This window comes from Rhodamnia argentea, chromosome 7, assembly GCF_020921035.1.
Source record: "Rhodamnia argentea isolate NSW1041297 chromosome 7, ASM2092103v1, whole genome shotgun sequence".
Taxonomy (NCBI): Eukaryota; Viridiplantae; Streptophyta; class Magnoliopsida; order Myrtales; family Myrtaceae; genus Rhodamnia; species Rhodamnia argentea.
Genome location: NC_063156.1, coordinates 2,739,382 through 2,766,283, shown reverse-complemented (window position 1 = coordinate 2,766,283; position 26,902 = coordinate 2,739,382). Strand labels below are relative to the sequence as shown.

The window sequence follows — 26,902 nt, the reverse complement described above, 5'->3', positions numbered from 1 at the left end:
TTTTTGGGCAATTTCCCCTACTTATGTAGAATTTCAAAATTCATTTTTTTGGCTAGAAATTTTCCACTAAATTATTCAATTAATTGAGGGTGGTTCATCCGTAGCTAATTCTTTTTATAAACGGAAAGATAGAGCGTTAATGAAAAGTCACGATTTCTTAGATGAAAAACAATATTAAGAAAGTGATAGATAATACAATAGAATTGTCAACACATATAAGGTAAGATAAAATAATGTCTTCAGTTTTCATCTTTGCAATTTACATCTTTCTCATTGAATACAACGGCTTGCAATTTACCTTGAGCAAACTGACATGGATCAAAATAGAATTTTTTTTTTCTGAAAAGAGAAGTTTGAGCATGAAATTCAAGGTGGGATTAAATTCCATGCAATCGAGATTTGTTACTTTTTGTTTTGCCTCCTCCCCCTTCCCTTACTGGCTGATGTCGGTTCTATGAGCTAGGTCTATAAAGTCTCATTAAAGTGCTCCAAAATTCTACAAACCTGTCAATTAAAATCACTACAGTCGATTGATAATTATTAAGAGCAAATTCTAATTTTTTGATCTATTACTAGTCGAAAATTTCATATTATGGAGTTTGTGTTCTTTCAAATATAAACTTCATTGAGTTACTTCGTCTATGACCTTCTCCTTGTCCACTCTGATAAAAGTTGTTTCTCACGTAAACAGATAATGTCTACTGTGAAAAATGTATGTATGTATATTTTCTATGGAAATTAATTCACAAGCCGAAATCAAGCAATTCTTGATATCCAGAGATCACACGTGGATAGTAGCACGTTAAGTAGCAAGATCGCAGAATTTTTTTTTTTTTTTGGGTCCAAACAAGAAGTTTTCATTGAAATAACTCAGGAAGGAAAGCCCAAGGGATGGGCATCAGTACATAATAGCTCCCACGAAGCAAGGGGAGGGGAGGAAACCCAGTTTAAAGGTAAGCTATTGTTCCTATGGTTTTTAGCGACCCAGTCATCGACGGAATTTGATTCTCTAGGGCAATATGACACTTGGGCATTTGGGTAATTCAGCAAAATATCTTTGCGCTTAAGGATTGGCACATGGGCTTCCCACGTGTGCTAGTGGGGATTGGAGATAGCTTCCACTAAGACCAAGCAATCACTCTCAAACTCAAAAGTACAATTGCCAGGAGAGAGAAGCTCAGTTAAGTTTTCATCTTCGTTCCTTTGGGGACAGAGGATGCAATTGAGGGTTTCCGCTAAAGCGTGAGCTTCAACCACAAGGGCCGATGAGGCAGCTACAGATCTCGCGCCACCGCTGACCAATTGGTCGACCGAATCACGACAAACCCACGCTATCGAGCCTTCCGACGCTCTAGGTACGTAAGTCCCATCAATATTTACCTTAAAGTTGCGATTTTTGGGAGCTTTCCAGGAAGTTGAGGGGTTTCCTTCTTCGGATCCAGATCTGCTAGCTTTTCCGTTCCATTTTTTAAAGCTTTTCAGCGAGATGAGGGCCGTCTCAACAACCTTGTCGGGGTTGGTTGGCTTTTGATTGAAAATAGCTGTATTTCGTGTTTTCCACACACTCCACAAAACCGAGGCTACCTTAGCCAGATCTAGTGCGTTTTTCCTGTGCTTCGATAAGTTATAAGTCCACTCTTCAATTCGAGATAATCCCCGATCCGAAATCTGCAGGTTCAGCGATGGGTTTTCCCAAACGGCCTTCGTCCATGGGCAGAGGAGGCATACATATTCTGCTGTTTCAACACTGTTTGCACAGGGGACATAAAAGATCAGGTACTATCTTCCTTTTGAAAAGATTTTCCTTTGTTGGGAGAGCACCCTGGCAAAGATTCCACATAAAGAATTTGATTTTTGGAGGGGTCTACAATTTCCAAATGTCTGTCCATAGAGATTGAGGGGGGGTGTAGGAAGAAGAAGCTGTGTTCTCTATCTGTTTACCTGCTTCTTCGCCAATGAAGTGGTGTCCACTTTTCACAGTGTAATAAACCGCTCTGGTGCAAGTCCACACAATTTTGTCACTTTCAGTTTTAGGTCTGATCGGAATTGACAAGATCTCACACACTGTTTGCTCATCAAAATGTTCCTGCAAAACATTTTTTATAAGTCCTGATACAAGATGAGGTTCGTTTCCATTCGCAGGACCAATTAAAACTCCTTTCTTCAACCACTTGTCTTTTCTAGTTCTTATTTTTGTCCCATCTCCTACAGTCCACATTATAGAACGTGAAATGGAGTCCCTTCCCAACATCAAACTCTGCCAACCCCATGATGGGCGGTACCCTTTTTTTGCATGTTGAAAATCTCCATTTGGAAAATAGAGGCCTTTGAAGATTTGACCCCATTGTGAATTGGGGTTAAAACTTAAGCGCCGGGCTTGTTTGGCGAACATTGTTTTGTTGAAATCTAGCAAGTCTCGGAAACCCAGGCCCCCTTCATCTTTTCTCAACTTCAGTAAATCCCACCCTTTCCAATGGACTCCAGCTTTAGCTTCGTTAGTCTTCCACCAGAATCTTGCAATTTTCTGCTCAATAGCCTTGCAAATTGATACTGGAATCTTGAAAATAGACGTGGCATATTGTGGGAGCGCTTGGACCACTGTCTTAATTAAGATTTCTTTACCTGCTTTCGACATAAGGTTTTCCTTCCAGCCTTCTGGCTTACTGTTGACACGTCCAAGAATCCAGGCAACCATGTGTTTTTTTTATTCTCCCCAATCTGAAGGGATTCCAAGATATTTTCCTGTCCTCTCTAAAATAGGAACTCTCAGTTCCCTTGTCATATTTTCCTTTAAGCTTCGAGGACAATCCCTGCTGAAAAAGATCCCAGATTTATTCAAATTCACTACTTGTCCAGAAGCCATGCAATATTGGTTTAGAATTAATGATAAGTTCACATTCAAGAACTTTCCCATCCAGAAAAAAGATAGAGTCATCCGCGAAAAGTAGATGGGAGAGGGTGGGGCACCATCTATTGAATTTGATCCCCCTAATACTTCCATCAACCACTGCTTTCCTCATTAGCGAAGTTAACACATTGGCCACTAGGATAAACAGATATGGAGAGAGAGGATCCCCTTGCCTGATTCCTCGAGATGGTTTGAAGAATTGAAGAGGCTCTCCATTTACTTTGACGCTAAACGATGCAGTAGTTACACATTGCATTATCCATTCCACCCATCTTGTATCAAACCCAGTTTTAATAAGGCAAGCTTCCAAGAAATCCCATTCCACACGATGGTAGGCTTTTTTCATATCAAGTTTCATAATTGCTTGGAATCTTCTTTTTCTTTTCCGAATTCTGAGTTGGTGTAACACCTCCTGCACTACAAAAATGTTATCCTGAATTTGTCTTCCTCCAACAAAGGCACTCTGCTCAGCAGCTATCACTTCGGGCAGCAGTGGCTTCAATCTATTCACGAGCACTTTGACAATAATTTTGTATCCAAAGTTACACAAGCTAATGGGACGAAATTGGTCGAGTTTCTCTGGGTTTGGGACCTTTGGTATTATATAAATCGTGGTTTTATTAAGATCTGGCAGCATGGTTCCTGATCTGATAAAATCCTTAACTCCCTGAAAAATATCAATTTTAAGCACTTCCCAGTTTTGTTGGTAAAATAAGTCATTCAAGCCATCAGGTTTCTAACTTCATCAAAACTCACCTCAGTTGTTAAGGAGAGGTTCATTTCCTCGGTAACTACCTTGGGACACTGTTCCAAAACGGGGGAGAAGTTTCGAGAGCCCTCAGATTGATAAAGATCTCTAAAAAACATAAATACAGCTTGCTTAATCGAACCTGGTTCTTTAATCCAGGTTTCATCAGCCCCTTTTATCATAGAGATCCTATTCCTTTGTCTTCGTTGGATCGTTGTTGCATGAAAAAATTTTGTGTTTCTATCCCCCCATTTTAGCCAGTTTATCCGGGACCTTAACCCCCAATACATCTCTTCCTGTTTCCACGTCGCCTCAATTTCTCCCTGCAATTTTTTCAATTTTTCCTTTTCAAAAGGAGTATGACAGTTGTTCAAGTACTGTTGTAACTCCTTTTTTAACTTACAAACTCTTTTTTGTCCATTTCCGAATGCTTTTTGGCTCCATTTAGATAAAGCAGTAGATATTGCAAGTAGCTTCCCAATTAAATTCTTATCCTCCTGGGTTGGAGAACTCCACACTTCCTTTATAACTTCTCTGCATTCTTCATTCTCAAGCCAAAATGCTTCGAATTTAAACTCTTTTTTTCGTTTGACCCGCTTTGCCTCGAAAGACAGAAGAATGGGGCTATGGTCAGACCCTACGGCTGGGAGAGCAAAGGCTTCGGCTTCAGGGAATAAGACTCTCCATTCGATGTTGCACAGTACTCTATCAAGCCATTCTCTGACATTGTCTTCCCCATCTCTATTATTAGACCAAGTAAAGGCACATCCTTTACTGTCAAATTCCATTAAAGAGCACATGTCCAGGAAATCCCGGAAAGCCGTCATTCGGTAGTTATCAGGCATACGTTTCCCCACCTTTTCCCAACAATACAACACCTCGTTGAAGTCTCCCAAGCAAACTCAAGGTATTGTCATCGACGAGCTTATTGCTCGAAGTTCCTCCCAGAGCACAAGTCTTTTCTGAAAATTATAAGGGGCATGAACAAAGGTCATTCGCATCCTCTTGCTGTTGAGTAAATCTTTGCATCTCAGATCTATGTAGCTTTCAGTTAGCAAATCGAAACTGAGTTCCACTTTTTCGTCCCACAAAATGGCCAAACCACCAGCAGATCCTTCTGGGTCAACCACCTTACAGTTCTGATAAATTTAGCCTCCTCCTTAATCTTTGGAGCACCACTTCTTGATTTTTAGTTTCCATCAAGAAAACCACAGCAGGCCTTAAACCGAGCCACAAGGGCTCGGAGTTCTTGGACTGTTGCGGTGTGCCCAACCCTTGACAGTTCCAGCAAATCATATTCATTTCTACTGTGGTGGCTTCTGGGGCTAGCCACCAAACTGTAACTTGATATCCTCAGAAAACCAATGTTCACACCAATATGATATAACAACAATAAGAGTTATCCGTAAGACTCAACAACTATAGTGAAGTCGTTATTACAACAACTATAGTGAAGTCGTTATTAAGAGACACTAAAAGAAAGAACCTGGCATCTTTCTCTAACAAGCATTTTGTCGAACATGTGTTCAGCACCAGGGGGAAACTTCCACAAAGTGATGGGGAAGGAACAATGATAAAGCAAAGGCGAATTTTGCTACGGTGGATGTGAAGCGTGAGGTGCTGGAGGCGAAGAAGGGCTAAAGGCGTAAAGGCGGAGGGCCGTTCTTAGGCACTTGACGAGTGAAGGCGGACCAGCAGCAAGGAAAGTAGTAGTGTTGTGTTGCGAAGGAATTGGAAACCCAGAGACGTGGGGTGGTGGAAAAGATGAAGGAAAGGAAGCACAATCAGTAGGTTGGAAAAAACTCTCAGATTCAATATCAAGAGAGGAAGCTCCCATAAAGGGAGAGAAAAGCTCCCATGAAGGGAGAGAATCGGATCCCAGGTGTGAATAATATGTTTAGGATTGATTTGTTGATTTTATGTACACAAGATCGCAGATTATTATTAGCTTTTTAGCTGATTTTGCCCTCAATCACGTAACGAGGGAGGAAAATTTCTCGATGCCATCACCTTCCCCCACCATTTTAGTCGTTGCTTTCTTACCAATTTGTTGATTCTTTCGGAGGAGGATGCAAGAGAGTAAAACTCTCTGAGATACAATAAGATTACAGTAACCTAAGAGCTGGAAGAACACAATCTGGAAAGTAGTCACAATAGAGCTAAACTAGCTCAAGTCCCTCCCAAAATAATACTAGATTGTGCGGACATATGAAAAATACACCAAGCTTTTCCAATCAAATTGGACATGGCTCTCTAAACATAGCCGGTATCAACAAAAGGAAAACTAGAGGAAATTGTCGGAACGCTTGATGAAGCTGAGAATGTCTCTAGTTCCATCTCGACTTTGTCACTGTTATCCGGCACATCCGGTGGGTAAAAAAGCGGCTTTGGAGGCATTTGAAGTTTACCAATATCTCCTTCAAGCATTTCTAGGACTTTGTTCATTGGAGGCCGATGGTCAAGGTTCAATTGTATACACCAAAGTGCAACTATTATCATCTTTTTTATCACCTTCCTCTCCTCCTCTACAACTCCTTCCATTTCAACACTTTTTCCTTCACCGACTTGGTCGTACACCCACAATGGAAAATAAATTTGGCTGGAGTGTTCCGCATTTGCATTTATATTCTTCCTTCTCCCTGCCATTTCCATGAGCAACATCCCAAAGCTGTAGACGTCCGCTTTGTAAGATACACCGCCTATGTTCTTATAGAACAATTCGGGTGCCATATATCCCAACGTCCCTCTTGCAGCAGTCAATGAGACTATACTACGATCAGTGGGATAAAGTTTCGCAAGTCCAAAGTCAGAAACTTTTGGAGTGAAATTCTTGTCTAAAAGAATGTTGTGAGGCTTGATATCAAAGTGTAGTATTTGCATGTCACACCCCCGATGTAAGTATTCAATCCCCCTCGCCACCCCAAGAGCGATCTCAAATAGTTTCATGTAATGAAGATCACCTTCTTTGGCAAAAATATGCTTATCCAAAGATCCATTTGCCATGAAATCATACATGAGAGCTTGTTTTGAGCCTTCAAAGCAAAAGCCGATGAGTTGCACAACATTAACATGGTGAATTCTTCCAATAGTGGCCACTTCACTAATAAAGTCTTGGCCATGGGCCTTGGATTGCTTTAAAATCTTGATGGCAACTTCGTTTCCGCTTCTGAGCGTTCCTCTGTACACAGAACCATACCCTCCTTCACCTAATTTGTGCTTAAAATTTCTGGTGATCTTCTTGATATTCGAGTAAGAGTACCTTATGGGCAAAAAGTTATTATGAGCCTGCAAGAATTCTTCGACATTTTTGTCCATTGCTAAGTGCCTTCTTCTGTGCTTGTAGATTAGGAATATCGTGACAATGGGCATCCCGATTACAAATTTCGCCATACAGAAAAGCACTGGAGAAAATTTGATAGGTTAGAAATATCTCTATAGTTATTGTAAGAACGAATCGTTGCAGCTTACCTAGCAGTACTATAAAATCTGTAGCAGTCCAAAATGCGATAGTACCGGGGGTACCTGTGGAAGGAAATGAATGGTGTGAAAAGGAATTGAAGGAAAAGGAGTTTGCAAAACAAAAAACTCACGAGAGGAAAACAGAGTAAGTGGCGAATTAGTTTGCATAAGTTGAACGTCGTCCAAAAGAATATGACAAATGGGATGTGTGCATCTGCAAATGAATGTTAAGTGACGAATTGAAGAACCTAATTAACAAAATAAGGTAAGGTAAGTTCTATGCCAACAAAAACTAGTCATGTGTTTGCTCGCACAAGTATCGTCTTTCTTTTCTTTTCTTTTCTTGTTTAACAGTGGGAAAGGAATTATAATCTAGACACTTTTTGATTTCTTTCACGAATCTTGCAACTCCTTCAACTTGATATTAATAATTCATGCGAAGCTCCACAAATCTTTCAAAATGCACAACGTTGACATACCCTATCATGTATACATCGTCATTTTTCTTGGATAATAGAAGTTTCTTTCGTTTTCCAGTTTTGAAGAGAAAATAGCAAGTGAAAGAGTGTACAGAATCTTTCAAAACTTTGGTACAATTTCATTGCTAACCGATGCTTACCTTTGACATAGCCCTTGGATCCACAAACCTGATGACCGACGTCGGACCAATAGGGATGATAGTCATAATAGGCAGATTGATACAAAGGAAAGTGGCGAATGATATGAAAGTAGCGATAGATATCAAAGTAGCAAAAGAAAGTATGCTTAGGTATAGCTGGACCAAAGGAGAGAGTAAATCCTTCGCCCATGATGTTATGGATACGCTCGTAGTTGTAGGAGCTACTATTGATCTGCTCCTCACCCCCAAAATAATCATATGATACCCACGTCCAGCTGCTAATGGTACAAAAATCCTCGACATTCGATGATGTTGGCTCGATCAGAGCATACAAGTTCCAATTCGATGATCCATTGGAAGAGTTCAACCCCTCAATGCATAGACCGGTAGAGATGTAAAATGGAGAACTAACCGACTTTGAGCAGTTCACAATGACCACAGTACTATCGTCCCACTTGTAGTATGGGTTGTTTGGATCGGAATAGTTGTTGAAGTTATACAGAGCCCTTGAATGACGTGGGAGAGACGAGCACTTATCCTCTTGCAGCCCATCGTCGACCAATCTAATTTGGTAGGCGGAATAATTGATAGATTGCACATAGAATCGGCCATCATGGAAATGCATAATAGTGCGATTATTTTCACAAATCAGCTCTTTATTGCGGTCACCGCATCCCTTCAGATCACTCTTCAGTCGGAATGGGTGACTTATGTTGCGAATGTCACCACAGGAAGAAGCAATGCACCGTGGATTACTTGACCGGGCATCGCTAGTCATCGCCTGCAGTAGCACAAGAATGAGGAGCAACAGTGGATGGATATTCATGGAGATGGGAGCATTAAACATGACTCTTTTCGACAATGGGAAAAAGAGAAATCGGTAAACAATCGATTGGTGCTGGTGGAGGACGCCCGATATAAAAGGACTAAAAAACAGATTGGATGAACCTCAACCATTGATTAATTGGAGACTCGGAATCGCCTCGTCCGATAGAAATGCCCGAGTCAGTCAACGTAACAAATGCATGGAAGTCAATAAATTAAAAGAGGTGGACCCAAACCGAGTGGAGGTTCCCCGTGGCCATCCCAATTTGATCTTTCCTCCTCCGGTTTTTCCACGCGATTGTTGGGTCCCACATCTCTACTTTTCTTCTTATTTTCTTCTTCGTTTGTTTCTCCTCCATATTTGTTAAATTAAGGCGCAAATTTTTGACGTAATTCCAATTCCTTAGGCGGTCGAATCACTTAATGAAACGGGCTATTTTCTCATTCTCAATCTTGAAAGATACTTAATAATTCATAATCAAACACATTTTGAGATACCTCATTTTGATGCTCTGAGGCATGACGGCTCGGGTGACAAATCTATTTCAAATGTGATAAGCGTGCTCTTCTTGTTGGCTCTATATTAATTTGCTGAAGTTCATTACAAGTTATGGTATTTATAACTAAATTGCTAGGAGCATCATGCACAGAATACAATAGACATTCCGCTGAAGCTCGGCAATTCCATAACCAACGCGGTTCAGTGGATTTATTCAACAAGCCACGAAATTATTGCTCCATCCATTCTACTTTTCACCTTCAAGAACTTGCAAAGAACGTGCAATTCCGTGAAAGCAGAAGATGACAGGTATCCTCTGTTTTGACAAGACCACACTAAAGGGAAGAGGTAGCATCACCTGCGCACAAATTGTCTTGTAGCCTCTGGACTATTCTTGTGTTTAGCATCTCACGGTCCTATTGCCTTAGAATGGTAGCTCTTCTTTTCCAGAGCCAATGCGCGACCAAGGAGTTACCATCAACAGCTCACACCCTCTTAAGTGGACGCTGATAATGAATTAATTTCCTAATCAATAGAATTGTACTAAAAACAGAGGCACTGTATTAAATAAATATCATGAATGAATTACCTACTTGTGCACATTATTTAACTTTCCGGATTCTGTTATCTGTACTACCTGAACACATGCATCGTTCGAGAGCGCAACTAATGGAATCCCAGCTCAAGTAACATAGGTACAAAGGGGAAAATCTAAAACAGAGGTTCGATTTTACACTATCAATGAAACAATTTAAGAAGCATCGTCGCTAGTGGTCACTGCACGAGCATGTTTAGTCCGTAAATTGGCGGACCAATTTGCATCCGTTACGACTAGAAATCTTCTGGTTGCCATGGAGATGTCCTCGATCACAGAATGGCAATCCCCGTAAATGTGGAGATTCTTAAAACACCCTGACAGATTTCGGACTGGAGGTGCTTATTGTTGGAGTTGGCGAATACTTCGGGGACCCTTGTTTCTCACACCGGGTACGCCCACGTGAGCTTAGGGAAACCGAAGTGTTACCCAACGACATATGACCCCTACGCGCGGGATGCGGGGGTTCGGGGGCAGCGCCCCCGACACGGGTGTCCCGCTGCCCGGTCGGCGGGCGGGGGGTTCAGAGGGCGTACCTCCCGACGGGGGTTCCGTATGGCCCGTATGGTTGGGATTAAGAGATTTACGTTTTTTAGCCCGTTTTTGGGCATATATATTTTACTCGGTTTTATTATTGTAATTTGTGAATTGGCTGTAAACCGAAAAATATAGTGAAAATCTCTTTGCGGGACGTACCCCTAATCTTGGGGTGAACTTGGGTAATCTCGTGCGTCTTTCAATTTTTCTTGATTCTCCGTGTGATCATCTGATTCCGTTCCGATAAATCCCTTCAATCGGTATCAGAGCCTTGTGTTCGAGAGATTAGGGTTTATCGGAGATGTTAGGAGGGTCACGGATTGAGATCGAAAAATTCGATGGGACGCGGTTCGATCTGTGGAAGATGAAGATGGAGGATCTACTTTGCGATCGATGTCACGACCCGAACCCCGCGAGCTCATCGACATCCCACCTGGCCACACTTATGTACGATTCTCCAGGATCCAAAGGCCAACAAATTCATGCGGAAGCAAAAACAAATCCCCGTACAAAAACAATTAACATCACGATGACTTGGGACGGTAAAAACAAACTTATATACATATCAACACGTTCTATACAATTTTCCAAATCTACGGCTTCGGAGGCCACTGTACAAGCCTATAACCACTAAAACAAAAAGATTACGTGGTCGAAGCCTACTATACATCCCAAATAAAACAGCCAGCAAAAGTCAAGAGGCCAACTACCCTAGGCCTCGTTCTCGCTATCCGGTACTATATCATCTCTCGCCTCCAGCTCATCCTCGTCAAGCTCGGGTGGCTGTTCCGCATCCGATGGCTCTACAACCTCCCATCTTCTCCCGGTACCATGACATTAGGGAATACCGAATCTCCTGGGCAGAACACTCATGGCTGAGGCGGGTGGTTTGAAAAACAACGAACCCACGACGGGGTGAGATAAAATCTCGATAAGCTAGCCCCTAATCCTAGATTAGGGCTCTAGTGCCTCCAGACACATTTTTCAGTGAACAATTTCCAATAATTCTTCTTTCTTCCCAAAAATTCCACAATTTAATTCCAGAAAATTCCGTTCTTTCTCCGAAAATTCTCACACCTTCTCCAATATTCTACGTTACTCCCGTTTCGGCGTTGCACGCCTCGGTCTAACAATAAAATATTCTACGTGCTCCCAGGGCCCGTTTTTAGCACACCAGGCCATAATATAAATGTCCACCTTACTCCAAAAATTTCCACGTTACCCGAAAATATTCCACGGCACTCGAAAATATTCCACGTTACTCCGGAAGTATTTCACATTGCTCCAGAATATTCCACGTTACTCCGGAAATATTCCACGTTACACCAGAATATTCCACGTTACTCCAGAAATATTCCACGTTACTCCACCGCCATCCAATAAGTTCATAACATTGAGCCTCGGACCTTTATGGAACACGGCTCTATATATATACCAGGGTCTCGGACACATAGGAATACGACCCACGGATCTCGGTCTCGGACACATAGGAACACGACCGGATCAAGTCTCGGACAATTAGTCGAACACGACTCACTTTGGTCTCGGACGACTTAATTGAACACGACTTTCTTACTTTCTCGGTCTCAGACAATCAGACAAATACGGCTCACTTTGGCCTCGGACGACTTGATTGAATACGACCCTCACATTTCCTCGGTCTCGGACAATCGACGAATACGGCTCACTTTGGCCTCAGGAGCGACTTGATTGAATACGACCTTATCATTTTCTTAGAATAGTTCGGGACCACGTGATTCACTCACGTTAGAGAATTAATAATTCGGGATCACCCGATTAATCCACACTAAACCAAATATTAATTCATACTACCCGATCAATTAACACTACCATAGTATCCAATCCACGTCATGCGACCATATTACGCTAACGTAGCAATTTATAAATCACGTACCATTAAAATTATACTAACGTGGAAATTTATCACGGCCGAACAATAATAATTTTCTAACATATAAAATAATTCTACTATAGTACTAAACTATAGTACTAATGCCACATTTATTTAGTACCATGGCATAACAACTTTATATCACATAAAAGTAACCCTAGTTAATATATTAACTAACCATGGTTCAAAAATTAACTAGAGTCAAATACTAACCTAACCTTGGTTAAACAATAGCATAAAGTAACTCTAGTTAGGGCATAAAGTAACCATAGTTAAACTTTGACCACTATTATCTTCTTGACTTTACTATTCATGCAAGAACAAGCTTTCTCTCTCCTCCAAATATTCATTCTCGGCCAAGGCATAAAAATGGCCAAAAACAACCAATTTTTCTCCCAAATCTACCAAATCTCAAGTCCATTAGCATCCTAGATACCTAATATAAGGTTAGGGACCAACTTACCACTATTTTAGCAAGTTTTCCGGCGAGAAACCAAGAAAAATTTTGACCCTAATCCGGCGGCTCCGGCAACTCCTCTTGACCGGCTTTAACCCACGGAAATCCGGCGACTCCGAGTAGCTCACGGCGGTAGTCGAGCTCCGGCGGTTCAAGGCGACACCGGCGGTTGTTTGAAGAATTTTCGATGAGGGAGAGAATGAGCAAGGGTGAGTTTGGCCAAGAGAGGGAGTGAGCTAGAGAGAGAAAGGGTTCTTGAAAAATGAAGAAGAAGAAAGCCAAAATAATTATTGGGTGGGATATTTTGGTGTCTTGAAAGTCAAGAGGGACAAATTGGTGATTTTCTCCACCAAAAATAGTCAAAATTCGGCCAAGGGGTAAAATGACCAAAATACCCTTCGTTCCAAGTTAAAAATGGGGTATTTTTCGAGGGTAAATGGGTCCTTTCCCATATCCAATCCAAATCTATTTTTCCTGAACCTCTTTGGGGCGAACCGCGAAGGAATTGCACCCAGGATGAGGAAACGTCCAAAATTTTTATTTTTTTGAAACCCCTGAAGGTCCGAGCCGCCGGATTACAGGATGTCACAATCAAGATCTTTGGTCGGCAATCGAAACGGAAAGGCCTGTTGCTGCGAAGCCTGGTGTCGTGATAAGGGAATCAGGCAAGGAAGCGGGGAAGGATGACGAGACGTCTTCCAAAAGGGCGGATCCAAAGGAGATTGAAGACTGGGATCGGATTGATCGGAAAGCAAAGGGCTTGATTCGGCTTTGTCTCACGGATTCGATTCTGACGAACGTGATGAGCGAACCTACAGCCAAGGATTTGTGGCAGAAACTGGAGTCGCTGTATCAAAGTAAGTCGTTGGTTAATAAGCTATTTTTGAGAAAAAAGCTGTATAATCTTCGGATGCATGAGGGCGACTCGTTTTCTGCACATCTGTATAGCTTTAACACATTGATTAGTCAACTTGTATCAATCGGTGTTAAGTTTGAGGATGATGATAAGGCGATAACACTGCTTTGTTCACTGCCGGATTCATGGGATAACTTGATTGTTGTGATCGGTGGTGGGGATAAGGAATTATCATATGAAAGTGTGTGTTCTGCTTTGTTATCGGAGGAGACACGAAGAAAGGGATCGGGAAATTCCGGTAAAGAGGCATTGGCGGCTAGGGGAAGGCCAGCAGAGAAGACTCTGAATCGGAAAGGGTCCAGGTCCAAATCTCGTGGGCGATCAAAGAGTAGGGAGAGGAGGGTACAGTGCTAGAGATGTGAAGAATGGGGCCATGTGAAGCGAGATCAAAAAAACAAGCCAGCTTTTAAGAAGGAAGCTGAATCATCCTCGGGTAAAAAGGAGGTCGATGCGGGAGATATGTATTTGGCTGCTGCATGTATGGCGCAATCAGACAAGGATATCTGGTTGATCGATACTGGTGCTTCATACCACATGACGCCTCATAGACACTGGTTTTGTGAATATGAGCAATATAATGGTGGGGATGTCATGCTCGGAGATGGATCTTTGCCGGTTCGGATTGTCGGGCGTGGCGGGGTGAAGGCGAGGATGAGTAATGGCACCGTGAAGACTATTCCGGACGTGATGCACATACCCTTGATGAGTAGAAATCTGTTATCGGTCGGTACGATAGGCGACTCGGGGGTTACTTTTAGCTGTGATAAGGATTCGTGCAAAATGACTCGAGGTTCTATTGTGATTGCACGAGGAGTCCGTTACGGGACATTATATAAGCTGCTCGGGGAAACAGTGATGGTTGGTAGCGGGTTTGTTTCTGAAAAGGCCAAGGAAGATGGACATGATATGTCCATGTTATGTCATCAGAGGTTAGGGCACATCGGTGAAAAGGGGCTGTCTACCTTAGCTTCGAGTCAGATGGTAGAAGGTGTTCCAAAATGCTCTATGGGTTTCGGGTTACGTGAACACTGTCTCCATGGAAAACGGAACCGAGTTAGCTTCCAACACACCGGTACAAGAGCAGCTGAGGTTCTCGAGCTGATTCACGGCGACGTTTTTGGACCTACTTCGACTCCATCTATTGGAGGATCCAGGTACTATGTATCATTCATAGATGATTTTTCAAGATACGATTGGATTTATTTTATTAAGAGTAAATCAGATGTATTCGAGAAATTTCATGAATTTAAGGCATTGGTTGAAAATCAATTGGGCGGGAAGATCAAGGTCCTTCGTACGGATAACGGAGGTGAATTCTGTTCGGATAAGTTCGAGCAATTTTGTGTGGACAATGGTATTGCAAGGCAGAAGACGACTCCATATACGCCCCAACAGAATGGGGTGGCCGAAAGATTAAATCGGTCACTCATAGAAAAGGCGAGATGCATGCTGAGTTGGGCGGGTTTGGAGCCGGAATTTTGGGCAGAAGCTGTAGCCACGGCCTGTTATTTGAAGAACCGGTCACCGACCTCATCGGTGAAGGATCGTACACCATATGAGGCAGCGTTTGGAAAGAAGCCGAATCTGTCACATGTTCGGGTGTTCGGGTGTGATGCATATGTTCATGTACGCAAGGAGAAACGGGGTAAGCTTGACAATAAGTCCGAGAAGAACATATTTGTCGGATACAAGAAAGGGGTCAAGGGCTATAAGTTGTGGAATCCGAAATCAAAGACCATTGTATACAGCGGGGATGTCGTCTTTCGTGAATCACAATCCCAGGTTGGCACACAGAAAGGGGATGAGCCGAAGAAAGTGGTAGTGCTTGAAGAAAGTCCTAAAGCTGAAACTATGGAGATGGCTCCACAAGGTACGCCAATAGAATATGATTCCGAATCGGAGCAAGGGGACTCGGTTAATGAAGTCGAGGATATGGATTCGGATGAAGACTCGGATACAGATAGCATGCCGGCTCTCGGGAGATCGACGCGGGAAAGAAAGGTACCACTTCGATACTCCCTTAGTGCTTTGAGTACGTTTCATGCTTTGAGCATTACCGGAGATGATCCTAGTTACGTAAAAGAGGCGAGATCCATGGATGATGCGAATCGGTGGGAGCTCGCGATGATAGATGAGATGCGATCGCTTGATCATAACGAGACATGGAGCCTCTGTAAATTGCCTAAGGATAGAAAGGCAATTGGGTGTAAATAGGTGTTCAAGCGAAAGCTGAAACCGGATGGGACTGTAGAGAAGTACAAGACTAGGCTTGTAGCCAAGGGTACTCTTAGATCGAGGGTGTTGACTATGACGAGATTTTCTCTCCCGTGGCGAAGTTGACCTCGATACGGTTTGTTACGTCCGTAGCAGCTGCATATGATCTTGAGGTAGAACAGATGGATGTCAAGACGGCTTTCCTTCATGGGGACTTGGAGGAGGAGATATATATGAGGCAACCAGAAGGCTTTGAAGTAAAAGGAAAGGAGAATCTGGTGTGCAAATTGAAAAAGTCCTTATATGGGCTGAAGCAGTCACCGAGGATGTGGTACCAGAAGTTTGACACGTATATGCTCCAGCTTGATTTTGTACGTTCAAATTCTGACCATTGTGTTTATGTGAAGAGGACGGGCAATCGGTTTGTCATTCTCACGCTATATGTGGATGATATGTTGTTGATCGGGAATAGCGTGAAGATGGTGAAGTCCGTGAAGAGTTTGTTGGCTAAAAAGTTCGAAATGAAAGACTTGGGGCCTGCAAATTTTATTTTGGGCATGTAGATTAGGAGAGACCGTGAGAAACGGAAGCTGTGGCTAGGGCAGGAGAAATACATCAAAGAAATTTTGAAGAAATTCAATATGATAGACTGTAAGCCTATTGGTACCCCTATACCTTTAGGGACCAAGTTATCTGCGAAGCAATGTCCTAAAACGGATGAAGAAGCTGAAGAGATGGCCCGAGTTCCATACGCGAGTGCAGTGGGTAGCTTGATGTATGCTATGGTGTGCACGCGTCCGGATATAGCCCAAGCGGTGGGAGTCTTGAGCCGATACATGTCTAACCCAGGTAAAGGACACTGGAATGCGATCAAAAGAGTTTTCGGGTATCTTCGTGGAACTTCAAATTTTTCTTTGTGTTACGAAGGTACAGGGAATGGAAATATGCTTGATATCGTAGGCCATGTAGATGCTGATTGGGGTGGAGATATTGATAGTAGACGGTCCACTAGCGGGTTTGTTTTCACATTGTTTGGTGCTGCGTTGAGTTGGATGAGTAAGAGGCAAAGCGTGGTAGCGCTTTCTTCTACCGAGGCTGAGTATATGGCTCTTACTCATGCCGGAAAAGAAGCTGTATGGTTACGGCGGTTGTGCTCGGAGCTCGGTTTTGAGCAAGGTGCTGTAGATGTGAGATGTGATAATCAAGGGGCTATTTATTTAGCCAAGAATCCAGCGTTTCACTCACGCACAAAGCACATTGATATTCAATATCATTTTATCAGAGAAAAAGTGGAGAATAATGAGGTTCAACTTGTAAAGGTCGACACGGTAGAAAATAGTTCAGACTTCCTTACTAAAGCCGTCACGGGTGAGAAGTTTGAATGGTGCTCTGCTGCGATTGGATTGAAGAAGAATGATATTGGAAGGGCTCTCATTTGCGCGAAGTATCCACCAAGTGGGAGAATGTTGGAGTTGGCGAATACTTCGGGGACCCTTGCTTCTCACACCGGGTACGCCCACGTGAGCTTAGGGAAACCAAAGTGTTACCCAACGACATATGACCCCTACGCGCGGGATGCGGGGGTTCGGGGGCAGCGCGTAGGTTTTTTAAGCTGGCCCGTATGGTTGGGATTAAGAGATTTAGGTTTTTTAGCCCGTTTTTGGGCATATATATTTTGCTCGGTTTTATTATTGTAATTTGTGAATTGGCTGTAAACCGAAAAATATAGTGAAAATCTCTTTGCAGGACGTAGCCCTAATCTTAGGGGGAACCCGGGTAATCTCGTGCGTCTTTCAATTTTTCTTGATTCTCTGTGTGATCATCTGATTCGGTTCCGATAAATCCCTTCACTTATAAGGTCAAAACCAACAGCAATTTTTTTAACTGTGCTGGATCAAATATTGTTCCTTTTGTCCCTCCTCCACATCATGAAGAACAAATTCATTCGACTAACCAATGAGTCCAGTTCGTAATAGATTTCCTGTGCCTTTGGGTATGAAGTGCTGTCACCCACATAAGACCTTGCGAACGTTATTTTTCACTTGAATCCAGCTACAACCGGTTTCTTTTGTAATATGTTTCAGTTTCATCTTCTTTCTGATTGCTGCTGTCATCTTCCCAAGACCAGCCGAGGCATGCATAATTATTTGATAAGCAAAACATAAGCAGCAGGGTAGTCTGGTTTCTCCTAAAAACTCATCGATGCAGCTTGTTTTGCAAGTTCAACATTACCAGGAACTCAGCAAGCTCCAAGAAATGTACGCGAGACCTGACCAGTGTATCAGCCCTGGAAAGCACTGGATTTATAAACTGAAGGTCATCTACAAAGGATCCTTAAGTCCGCCCATGCATGCATAGTGGCCAATTCTCTCGTCTCACAGAAAACTCGAAAAGCATTAGAAATGCATTGATTTGAGTCCAGCCCTGATTTTACCATCCTCGCATGGATCTGCTACCCCTTACGGATAGGGCCGATACAGGCAGATCCAATTAAAAGGTTGGCAAATGTAGAAGCACTCGTTCCGATTCCTCTCTCAATCTGATGGAGCAGTTCAAAGGCTTGATTGGACTCCAAACTTTTGTCGTAGGCATCCACAAAAGGACACACTAAATGGACAAAAAGGATTCACATCTCGCCATTCCAAAGCCTACCCGTGTCAAGTCACATAGGAGAGAGAACGAAGTTGCCAATGGCACCTATTATGAGTAAATGCCACCCTTTGGAGGATCTCTTGAGGATAATTGACCCTTGGTTTTATTGACAATGAATTTGTACTTTAAGGTCGCAATTGGCAATGCGGATGGACTAATGTCCAAAACTGAAAGCACTTGACACTCCAACAATATGCAGTGATCTCCAATGATCTTACACTCATAAGTGGTAAAACCGATCCGAGGATCAATGTACGCCGGATCATTTACTTAGTAAAGGGATAGTTGTGGCTGCCAATTAGACAAGGTTTAAGTGATGTCTAATCTAGATTTAGTACTGTCAAGTATTTCAGCTTCTCGATGGCTTGATCATCAAGTTGATCCTGTTGCTTTAACACCCGGGATCTTGAGGACACGGCCATTCATTCTGAGCGTCACAAGTATGTGACCCTAGGAGCACACCAAGAACGACCAGAGATAACAAGGTACATTGGTGCGGGATTGAGAGGAAAAATCATGTCCCTCTCGGCCGGGGAGCAATGGAAATTTGGGGCAGAATAAGTGGTGGAGGATCAACAAGGATGGGATGCATGTGTGATAGTGGCAAAAGCAAGAGACCTTTAATACGAAGACTTGGAGTCATCCATTGAAAAGCTCATGTCAACCAATAATGCAAAAATCAATCAAGTCGAGAATGTTACAAGAATAGCGAGTAGGACCCAACATCATCGCCATCTCTTTCTGGCAAGAAAACATCACAATTGACAAACCATTTATTTAGCCATGTGACTTTGCTTGAAATTTTTGGAGAATTATTTTTAGATAAGTAAGCTACTTCACATTTTTCGGAGATACTTATGGTGTTAATTCTTGTTTTCAAGCTAACATGAAAGCTGTTTTAAGAATCAATACAAACTTTGAAGAGAATTGAATCCATGTAAATTAAAAGTTGATGGAATCTGATAGTTAAGGATTGCATAAATTTGATTCGAAGTGAAAGGGAAATGTTTAGGAAATTTAAAGAATTATCAACTCTATTCTATTACCTACAGAAGGAATTTCTCCTGAAATCGTTACGTGAACTCTGTAGCTGTCTCACTATCTTTGGAAAGAATATTATAGCACGTTATGTTGAAGGGGAGTGAAACTTGTGATGAAATATGGAGTCAAAAACATTTTCTACTCAAAAATTTTGAACGAAGTAACACCGTATAAGGTAAGATAAGATTATGTCATCAGTTTGCATCTTTGCAATTTACATCTTTCCCATTGAATACAACGTCTTGCAGAACTGACATGGATCATAATAGAATATTTTTTTTCTGAAGTTCAAGATGTGACTTTTTGTTTTGCCTCCTCCCCCTTCCCTCCGTGGCTGACGTCGGTTATATAAGCAAGGTTTATGAAGTAAAGTGCTCCAAAATTCTACAAGCCTGTCAATTAAAAATGCTACAGTCAACAATTAAATATTAAGAGGAAATTTTAATTTTTCGATCCATTGCTTGTCAACAATTTCATACTAATTTTAAAACGGAATATGTATTCTTTCAAATATAAACTTCATTGGATATTTCATCGGCCTAATACCCAAAAAAACCTCCAACTTTAGCATTTATGACAATTATATCCAAAACTTGTTTTTGTCTTATAAAAAAAACCCCAACTTTTACTTTTATCTCAATTCTATGGTCTAATACCCAAAAAAATCCTCAACTTTAGCATATGTCCTAATTATATCTGAAACTTTTTTTTGTCTCATAAAAAGCCCCAACTTTTACTTTTATCTCAATTCTATCACCGCCATCTGTCCATCTATAATCTCCATTATTTAATCCTACGTGGCTCGAATTTTCTTGCTGAACTTACCAATCAATCTTCAAAATTTAGATATAGTAAGTTTCAAGGACAACGAGATTTTAGATCGTTCATCCAAATATCTTCATGTCTAGCCATTCTTTGGGATATTTAGTGCAAGATAGAATACGAAACGTGCCGTCTTGAGTGACTCAGTATCTCCAAGCAATATGTAGGGGAAGCAAACAACAGAAAAGAAGTTCTAGAGTTTTTCCATGTCAGCTTTGCTGAGGTGTAATTCATCGATGTGAAAATATTAAGTAGGATTAACTAATGATGATTATGGACGGAAGGCTGACGGTGGTAGATTTGGGACAAAAGTAAAAGTTAAGGTTTTTTATGAGACAAAAAAAAGTTTCAGACATAATTGAGACATATGCTACAGTTGAGGGTTTTTTTGGTACTAGACCGGTAGAATTTGAACAAAAGTAAAAGTTTGGATAGAATTAGTACAAAAGTAAAAGTTAGAGTTTTTTATGTGACAAAAAAAAGTTTTGGATATAATTGTAACAAATGCTAAAGTTGAATGTTTTTTTGGGTATTGGACCTATTTCATCTAAAGACCTTATCCATTGTGATCAAAGTTGTTTCTCTAAAGAGATGATGTCTGCTTTGTAAAATGTATATACGCATATTCTTCACAAGCCAAAATTAGCAATTCTTGATATAGAGAAATCATACGAGGATAGTAGCACATTAAGTAGCAAGATCGTGGGACTTTACCCTAAATCACGTAATGAGGGAGGAAAAGCTTCTCAATGCCATCACCTTCCCCCACCATTTTAGTCCTTGCTCTCTTACCAATTTGCTCATTCTTTCTAAAGATGCCAATTAGATGAGGTTTGAGTTATGTCTAATCAAGGTTTATTACCGTCAAGTATGTATAGCTACCCGATGGCTTGATCATCGAGTTGGTCCCGTTGCTTTAACAACGGGATCCCGAGGACACGGCGGTTCATTACGGGCATCACAAGTACCTGACCCTAGTAGCATACCAAGAAAGACCAAAGATAACAAGATACATTGGTGTGTAATTGAGAGGAAAAATCATGTCCCTCTCAGCCTGAGAGCAATTGAAATATGGGGCTTGACATGTGGTGGAGGATCAACAAGCATGGGATGCGTATGTAATGGTGGCGAAAGAGATAGGTTTTAAATGAGAAGACTTCGATTCTTCTTTTGAAAAGCCTATGTCAATCGATAAAAAACAAATCAATCAAGTCGAGACTATTACAGGTATAGCGAGGAGGACCCAACATCATCACCATCTCCTTTCGGAAAAGAGAACATCACAATTGACCACCCATATATTTAGCCATATGACATCTTTTCATTGAAAATTCAAAAGTTCCTTCCAATCTCTCCTATTACTTTAACACGCCGCTTGATTATCGAGTTGGTCCCACTGCTTTAACACGCAAGATCTTGAGGACATGGCCATGCATTCCGGGCATCACAAGTACATGACCCTAGTAGCACACTAAGAAAGACTAGAGATAACAAGGTGCGGTGGTGTGTAATTGAGAGGAAAAATCATATCCCTCTCAGCCTGGGAGCAATTGAAATATGGGGCTTGACATGTTGTGGAGGATCAACAAGGATTGGATGTGTATGTAATGGTGGCAAAGGAGAGAGATTTTGCATGCAAAGACTTGGGGTCGTCAATTGAAAAGCCCGTGTCAATTGATAAAGCATAAATCAATCAAGTCGAGACTGTTACAAGTGTAGCGAGGAGGAACCAACATCATCACCATCTCCTTCCGGGAAAGAGAACGTCACAATTGACCACCCATATATTTAGCCGTATGACATCACTTCATTGAAAATTCAAAAGTTCCTTCCAATCTCTCCCATTGCTTTAACACGTGGCTTGATCATCAAGTTGGTCCCCCTACTCTAACATGAGGAATCCTAAGGACACAGCCATTCATTCCGGGCATCATAAGTACATGACCCCAGTAGCACCCAAGAAAAACCAGAGATAACAAGGTATATTGGTGTGTAATTGAGAGGAAAAATCATGTCCCTATTAGCTTGGGAGCAATTGAAATATAGGACCCGACATGTGGTGGAGGATCAACAAGGATGGGATGTGTATGTAATGGTGTCAAAGGAGAGGGATTTTGAATGCGAAGACTTCGGGTTGTCTATTGAAAAGCCCGTGTCAATCGATAAAACATAAATCAATCAAGTTGAGAATGTTGTAGCTGTAGCGAGGAGGACCAACATCATCACCATCTCCTTCCAGGAAAGAGAACATCACAGTTGACCACCCATATATTTAGCCATACGACATCGTTCCATTAAAAATTCAAAAGTTCCTTCCAGTCTCTCCCGTTGCTTTAACACGTGGCTTGATCATCGAGTTGGTCCCATTGCTTTAACACACGAGATCCCGAGGACACAACCATTCATTCCAGGCATCACAAGTACAATACCCTAGTAGCACACCAAGAAAGACCAGAGATAACAAAGTACATTGTTGTGTAATTGAGAGGAAAAATTATGTCCCTCTCAGCCTAGGAGCAATTGAAATATGGGACTTGACATGTGGTGGAAGATCAACAAGGATGGGATGCGTATGTAATGGTGGTGAAAGAGATAGATTTTGAATGCGAAGACTTGGGGTCATCTATTGAAAAGCCTGTGTCAATATATAAAACATAAATCAATCAATTCGAGACCGTAACAGGTGTGGCCCAGGAAAAAGAACATCACAATTGACCACCCATATATTTAGCCATACAATGTCACTTCATTGAAAATTCAAAAGTTCCTTCCAGCCTCTCTCCATCACTTCCCTCTCAGCCTGGGAGAAATTGAAATATGGGACTTGACATGTGGTGGAGGATCAACAAGGATGGGATGAGTATGTAATGGCGGCAAAAGAGATAGATTTTGAATGCGAAGACTTGGGGTCATCTATTGAAAAGCCTGTGTCAATCTATAAAACATAAATCAATCAATTCGAGACTGTAACAGGTGTGACCCAGGAAAAAGAACATCACAATTGACCACCCATATATTTAGCCATACAACGTCCCTTCATTGAAAATTCAAAAGTTCCTTCTAGTCTCTCTACATGACTTCCCTCTCAGCCTGGGAGCAATTGAAATATGGGACTTGACATGTGGTGGAGGATCAACAAGGATGGGATGCGTATGTAATGGTAGCGAAAGAGATAGATTTTGAATGCGAAGATTTGGGGTCATCTATTGAAAATCCTATGTCAATCTATAAAACATAAATCAATCAATTTGAGACCGTAACAGGTGTGGCCCAGGAAAAAGAACATCACAATTGACCACCCATATATTTAGCCATACAACGTCACTTCATTGAAAATTCAAAAGTTCCTTCCAGCCTCTCTCCATCACTTCCCTTTGATACACAATCTTTCGTCTTCTTCTTCTTCTCCATCTTCTTTCTTCGCCCCATGAGTCATGGCCATAGGAAATTGATATATGATTTCAAGGTGTTAGAAATTCCAACTCAAAAACTTAAGCTATTAGGTATAAGGAGTCCACATGAATATAAAGAGCATATAAGACTCGTTTGACGTGTGGAATTTAACTAGTGGGGGGTGGGCTCACCTATACGGACAACACTGGCTCTGATACCATGTTAGAAATCCAACCAAAAACTTAAGCTATTAGGTGGAGAGAAACTACATGAATATAAAGAGCATATAAGACTCGTTGTCGGGCGATGTAAGACACAACAACTTCAACAATGAGCAAAAAATAAAAACTAGCTTGCCTCAAAACTTCTTCTTCTCCATGTCGCAACATAGTACATCAGTTTTGACGTAGTACCATGAATCCATTTTACATAAGTCCCCTGCACTGTTGTTTCGAATGGAACAATAAATCCGTCGCATGTTAGATAAGTCCAACGATTTGTTCTAGTCTGCAATGATTTTCTTATATTTTTTTGGACCCTCCCAGTACAATAATCTGCAAAAATATAACTATCCCAGGGTGAATTACAATTAATACAATCAGGACTAGCAAAAAGGACACATTAAATGGGCAAAAAAAGGATTCACACCCCTTCAATCTGGAAATATCAAGAAAGTTATCCGGTTAATTTGGCACTTTTACACATGAGCAGGGCATGATCTTTTGCTTCTATCTTAAATACTTAAGAGACGCTGTAGAATGAGGTTTTACACTAAGAATATCATGTTCGGAATTGAGTATGACAAGTTTGCATGATCTCAATGATATCTGTAATCTTGCAGATATATGACTTCTTACCTTGCCATGGTTATATAGTATTCTGCCGTCAAAGCAGTATGGCTACCTCATCTTAAGGTGTCTCGTAATTCGTCATTCCAAAGCCCAACTTGTCTCAAATCACATAGGAAGAAGAATGAAGTTGCCAATGGCACCAATTATGAGTAAATGCGACGCATTTGTAGATCTCTTGAGCATAATTGATCCTCGGTTTTGTTGACCATGAATATGTCGTTTGAGGTGATAACAGGCAATGTGCATGGACAAATGCCCAAAATTGAAAATACTTGACACTATCACAATATAAAGTGGTAAAACCAATCTAAGATCAATGCACGCTAGACCATTTAGTTAGTGGAGGCACCATTGTGGCTGCCAATTAGATGAGATTTAAGTGATGTCTAATCTAGGTTTAGTTCCATCAAGTACGTTCAGCTTCCTGATGGCGTGATCCTCAAGTTGATCCCATTACTTTAACACGTGGGATCCTGAGGACACGACGATTCATTCTGGGCGTTACATGTACGTGACCCTAGTAGCACACCAAGAAAAACCAGAGATTCAAGATACATTGGTGTGTAATTGAGAGGAAAAATCATGTCCCTCTCGGCCTGTGAGCAATTGAAATATGGGGGTTGATATGTGGTGGAGGGTCAACAAGGAAAGGATGGGATGCGTGTGTAATGGTGACGAAAGAGATGGATTTTGAATACGAAGACTTGGAGCCGTCTATAAAAAACCGTACATCAATCGATAAAACAAATATCAATCAAGTCGACAACGTTACATGAGCAGCAAGTAGAACACAACATCATCACCATCTCCTTCCGGGAAAGAGAACATCACAATTGACCACCCATATATAGTTAGCTATACGACGTCGCTCCAAATTTCTTTGGAGAATTATTTTTAGAGTAAGTTACTTCATATTTTCGGAGACACTTACGGTTTTGATCGATTTTCTTCTTTTCAAGATGATGTGAAAGCCGTCTTATGAATTGATGCAAATATTGAAACGAATTGAATCCATGTAAATTAAAAATTGATGGACTCTGATAGTTAAGGATTCCTTAAATTTGATTTGAAGTGAAAAAGAAATGTTTAGGATATTTGAAGAGTTATCAACTCTATTCTATTATCTATACTAAAAAATTATCCAGAAATCGTTAGAGTAAAAAATGTGAACTTTACCCTGAATCACAATGAGGGAGGAAAATTTCTCAATGCCGCCATCTTCCCCCTCCATTTTAGTCTTGCTCTCTTACCCATTTGTTCATTCTTTTGAAGGAGGAGGCAAGAGAGTAAAACCATATGAAATACAATGACATAACAGTAACCTAAGAGCTAGAAGAAGACAATCTCGAAAGAAATCACAGTCGGGCTAAACTAGCTCAAATCCCTCCCAAGATAATACAAGATTGTGCGAACATATAACAAATACACAAAGCTTTTTCAATCAAACCATGCATGGTTCTCTATACATCATTAGTATCTCCAAAATGAAAACTAGTGGAAATTATCGGAATGCTTGATAAAGTTGAGAATGTCTCTAGGTCCATATCAGCTTTGTCACTGTTCACTAGCACACCCAGTGGGTAAATAAGCGGCTTTGGAGGCATTTAAAGTTTACCAATATCTCCTTCAAGCATTTCTAGGACTTTGCTCATTGGAGGCCGATAGTCAGGGTTTAATTGTATACACCAAAGTGCAACTATTATCATCTTTTTGTTTTCACCTTCCTTTCCTCTTCTACAAGTCCTTCCATTTCAACATTTTTTTCCTTCACTGACTTGGTCATACACCCACAATGGAAAATAAATTTCACTTGAGTGTTCCGCATTTGCTTTTATATTCTTCCTTCTCCCTGCCATTTCATGAGCAACATCCCAATGCTATAGATGTCCGCTTCATAAGATACGCCTCTAATGTTTTTGTAGAACAACTCGGGCGCCATATATCCCAAGGTTCCTCTTGCAGCAGTCAGCGAAACTATGTTATGATCAGTGGGGGAAAGTTTTGCGAGTTCAAAGTCAGAAACTTTTGGATTGAAATTCCTATCTAAGAGAATGTTGTGAGGCTTGATATCAAAATGTACTATTTGCATGTTACACCCTCGATGTAAGTATTCGATCCCCCTCACCACCCCAAGAACAATCTCATATAGTTTCCTGTAATCAAGAAACTTATCACCTTCCTCAGCAAAAATATGCTTATCCAAAGATCCATGTGTCATGAGATCATACACGAGAACTTGTTTCGAGCCTTCAAAGAAAAAACCGATGAGTTGCATTACATTGACATGGTGAATTCTTCCAATAGTAGCCACTTCACTAATAAAATCTTGGCCATGCGCCTTGGACTACTTTAAAATCATTATGGCCACTTCGTTTCCACTTGTGAACGTTCCTTTGTACACAAAACCATACCCTCCTTCACCTAGTTTGTGCTTAAAATTTCGGGTAATCTTCT

General features: G+C 41.3%; 1 protein-coding gene and 1 long non-coding RNA gene across 2 annotated transcripts; one reads left to right on the top strand and one right to left on the bottom strand.

Moving 5' to 3' along the window:
- The first annotated feature begins 1,194 nt into the window (after positions 1–1,194).
- LOC125315888 lies at positions 1,195–10,975 on the top strand. The gene is made up of 3 exons (XR_007199160.1): positions 1,195–1,623; positions 1,900–1,904; positions 10,965–10,975. It is a non-coding gene; the product is annotated as an uncharacterized LOC125315888 (long non-coding RNA).
- Positions 5,822–26,902, bottom strand: LOC115732410 (rust resistance kinase Lr10-like). The gene is made up of 2 exons (XM_048281993.1): positions 26,589–26,902; positions 5,822–6,587 (listed from the first exon to the last, which is right to left on the bottom strand). The coding sequence occupies exons 1-2, from the start codon at positions 26,721–26,723 to the stop codon at positions 5,910–5,912; spliced, it is 813 nt and encodes a 270-aa protein (XP_048137950.1). The 5' UTR covers positions 26,724–26,902; the 3' UTR covers positions 5,822–5,909.

Coding starts and splice junctions, on each gene's coding strand:
- LOC115732410 (XM_048281993.1), bottom strand. CDS start 26,723: ATGCAACTCATCGGTTTTTTCTTTGAAGGCTCGAAACAAGTTCTCGTG. Junction 6,588..26,588: donor ATTACAGGAAACTATATGAG/ATTGTTCTTGGG, acceptor AAACTATTTGAG/ATCGCTCTTGGGGTGGCGAG.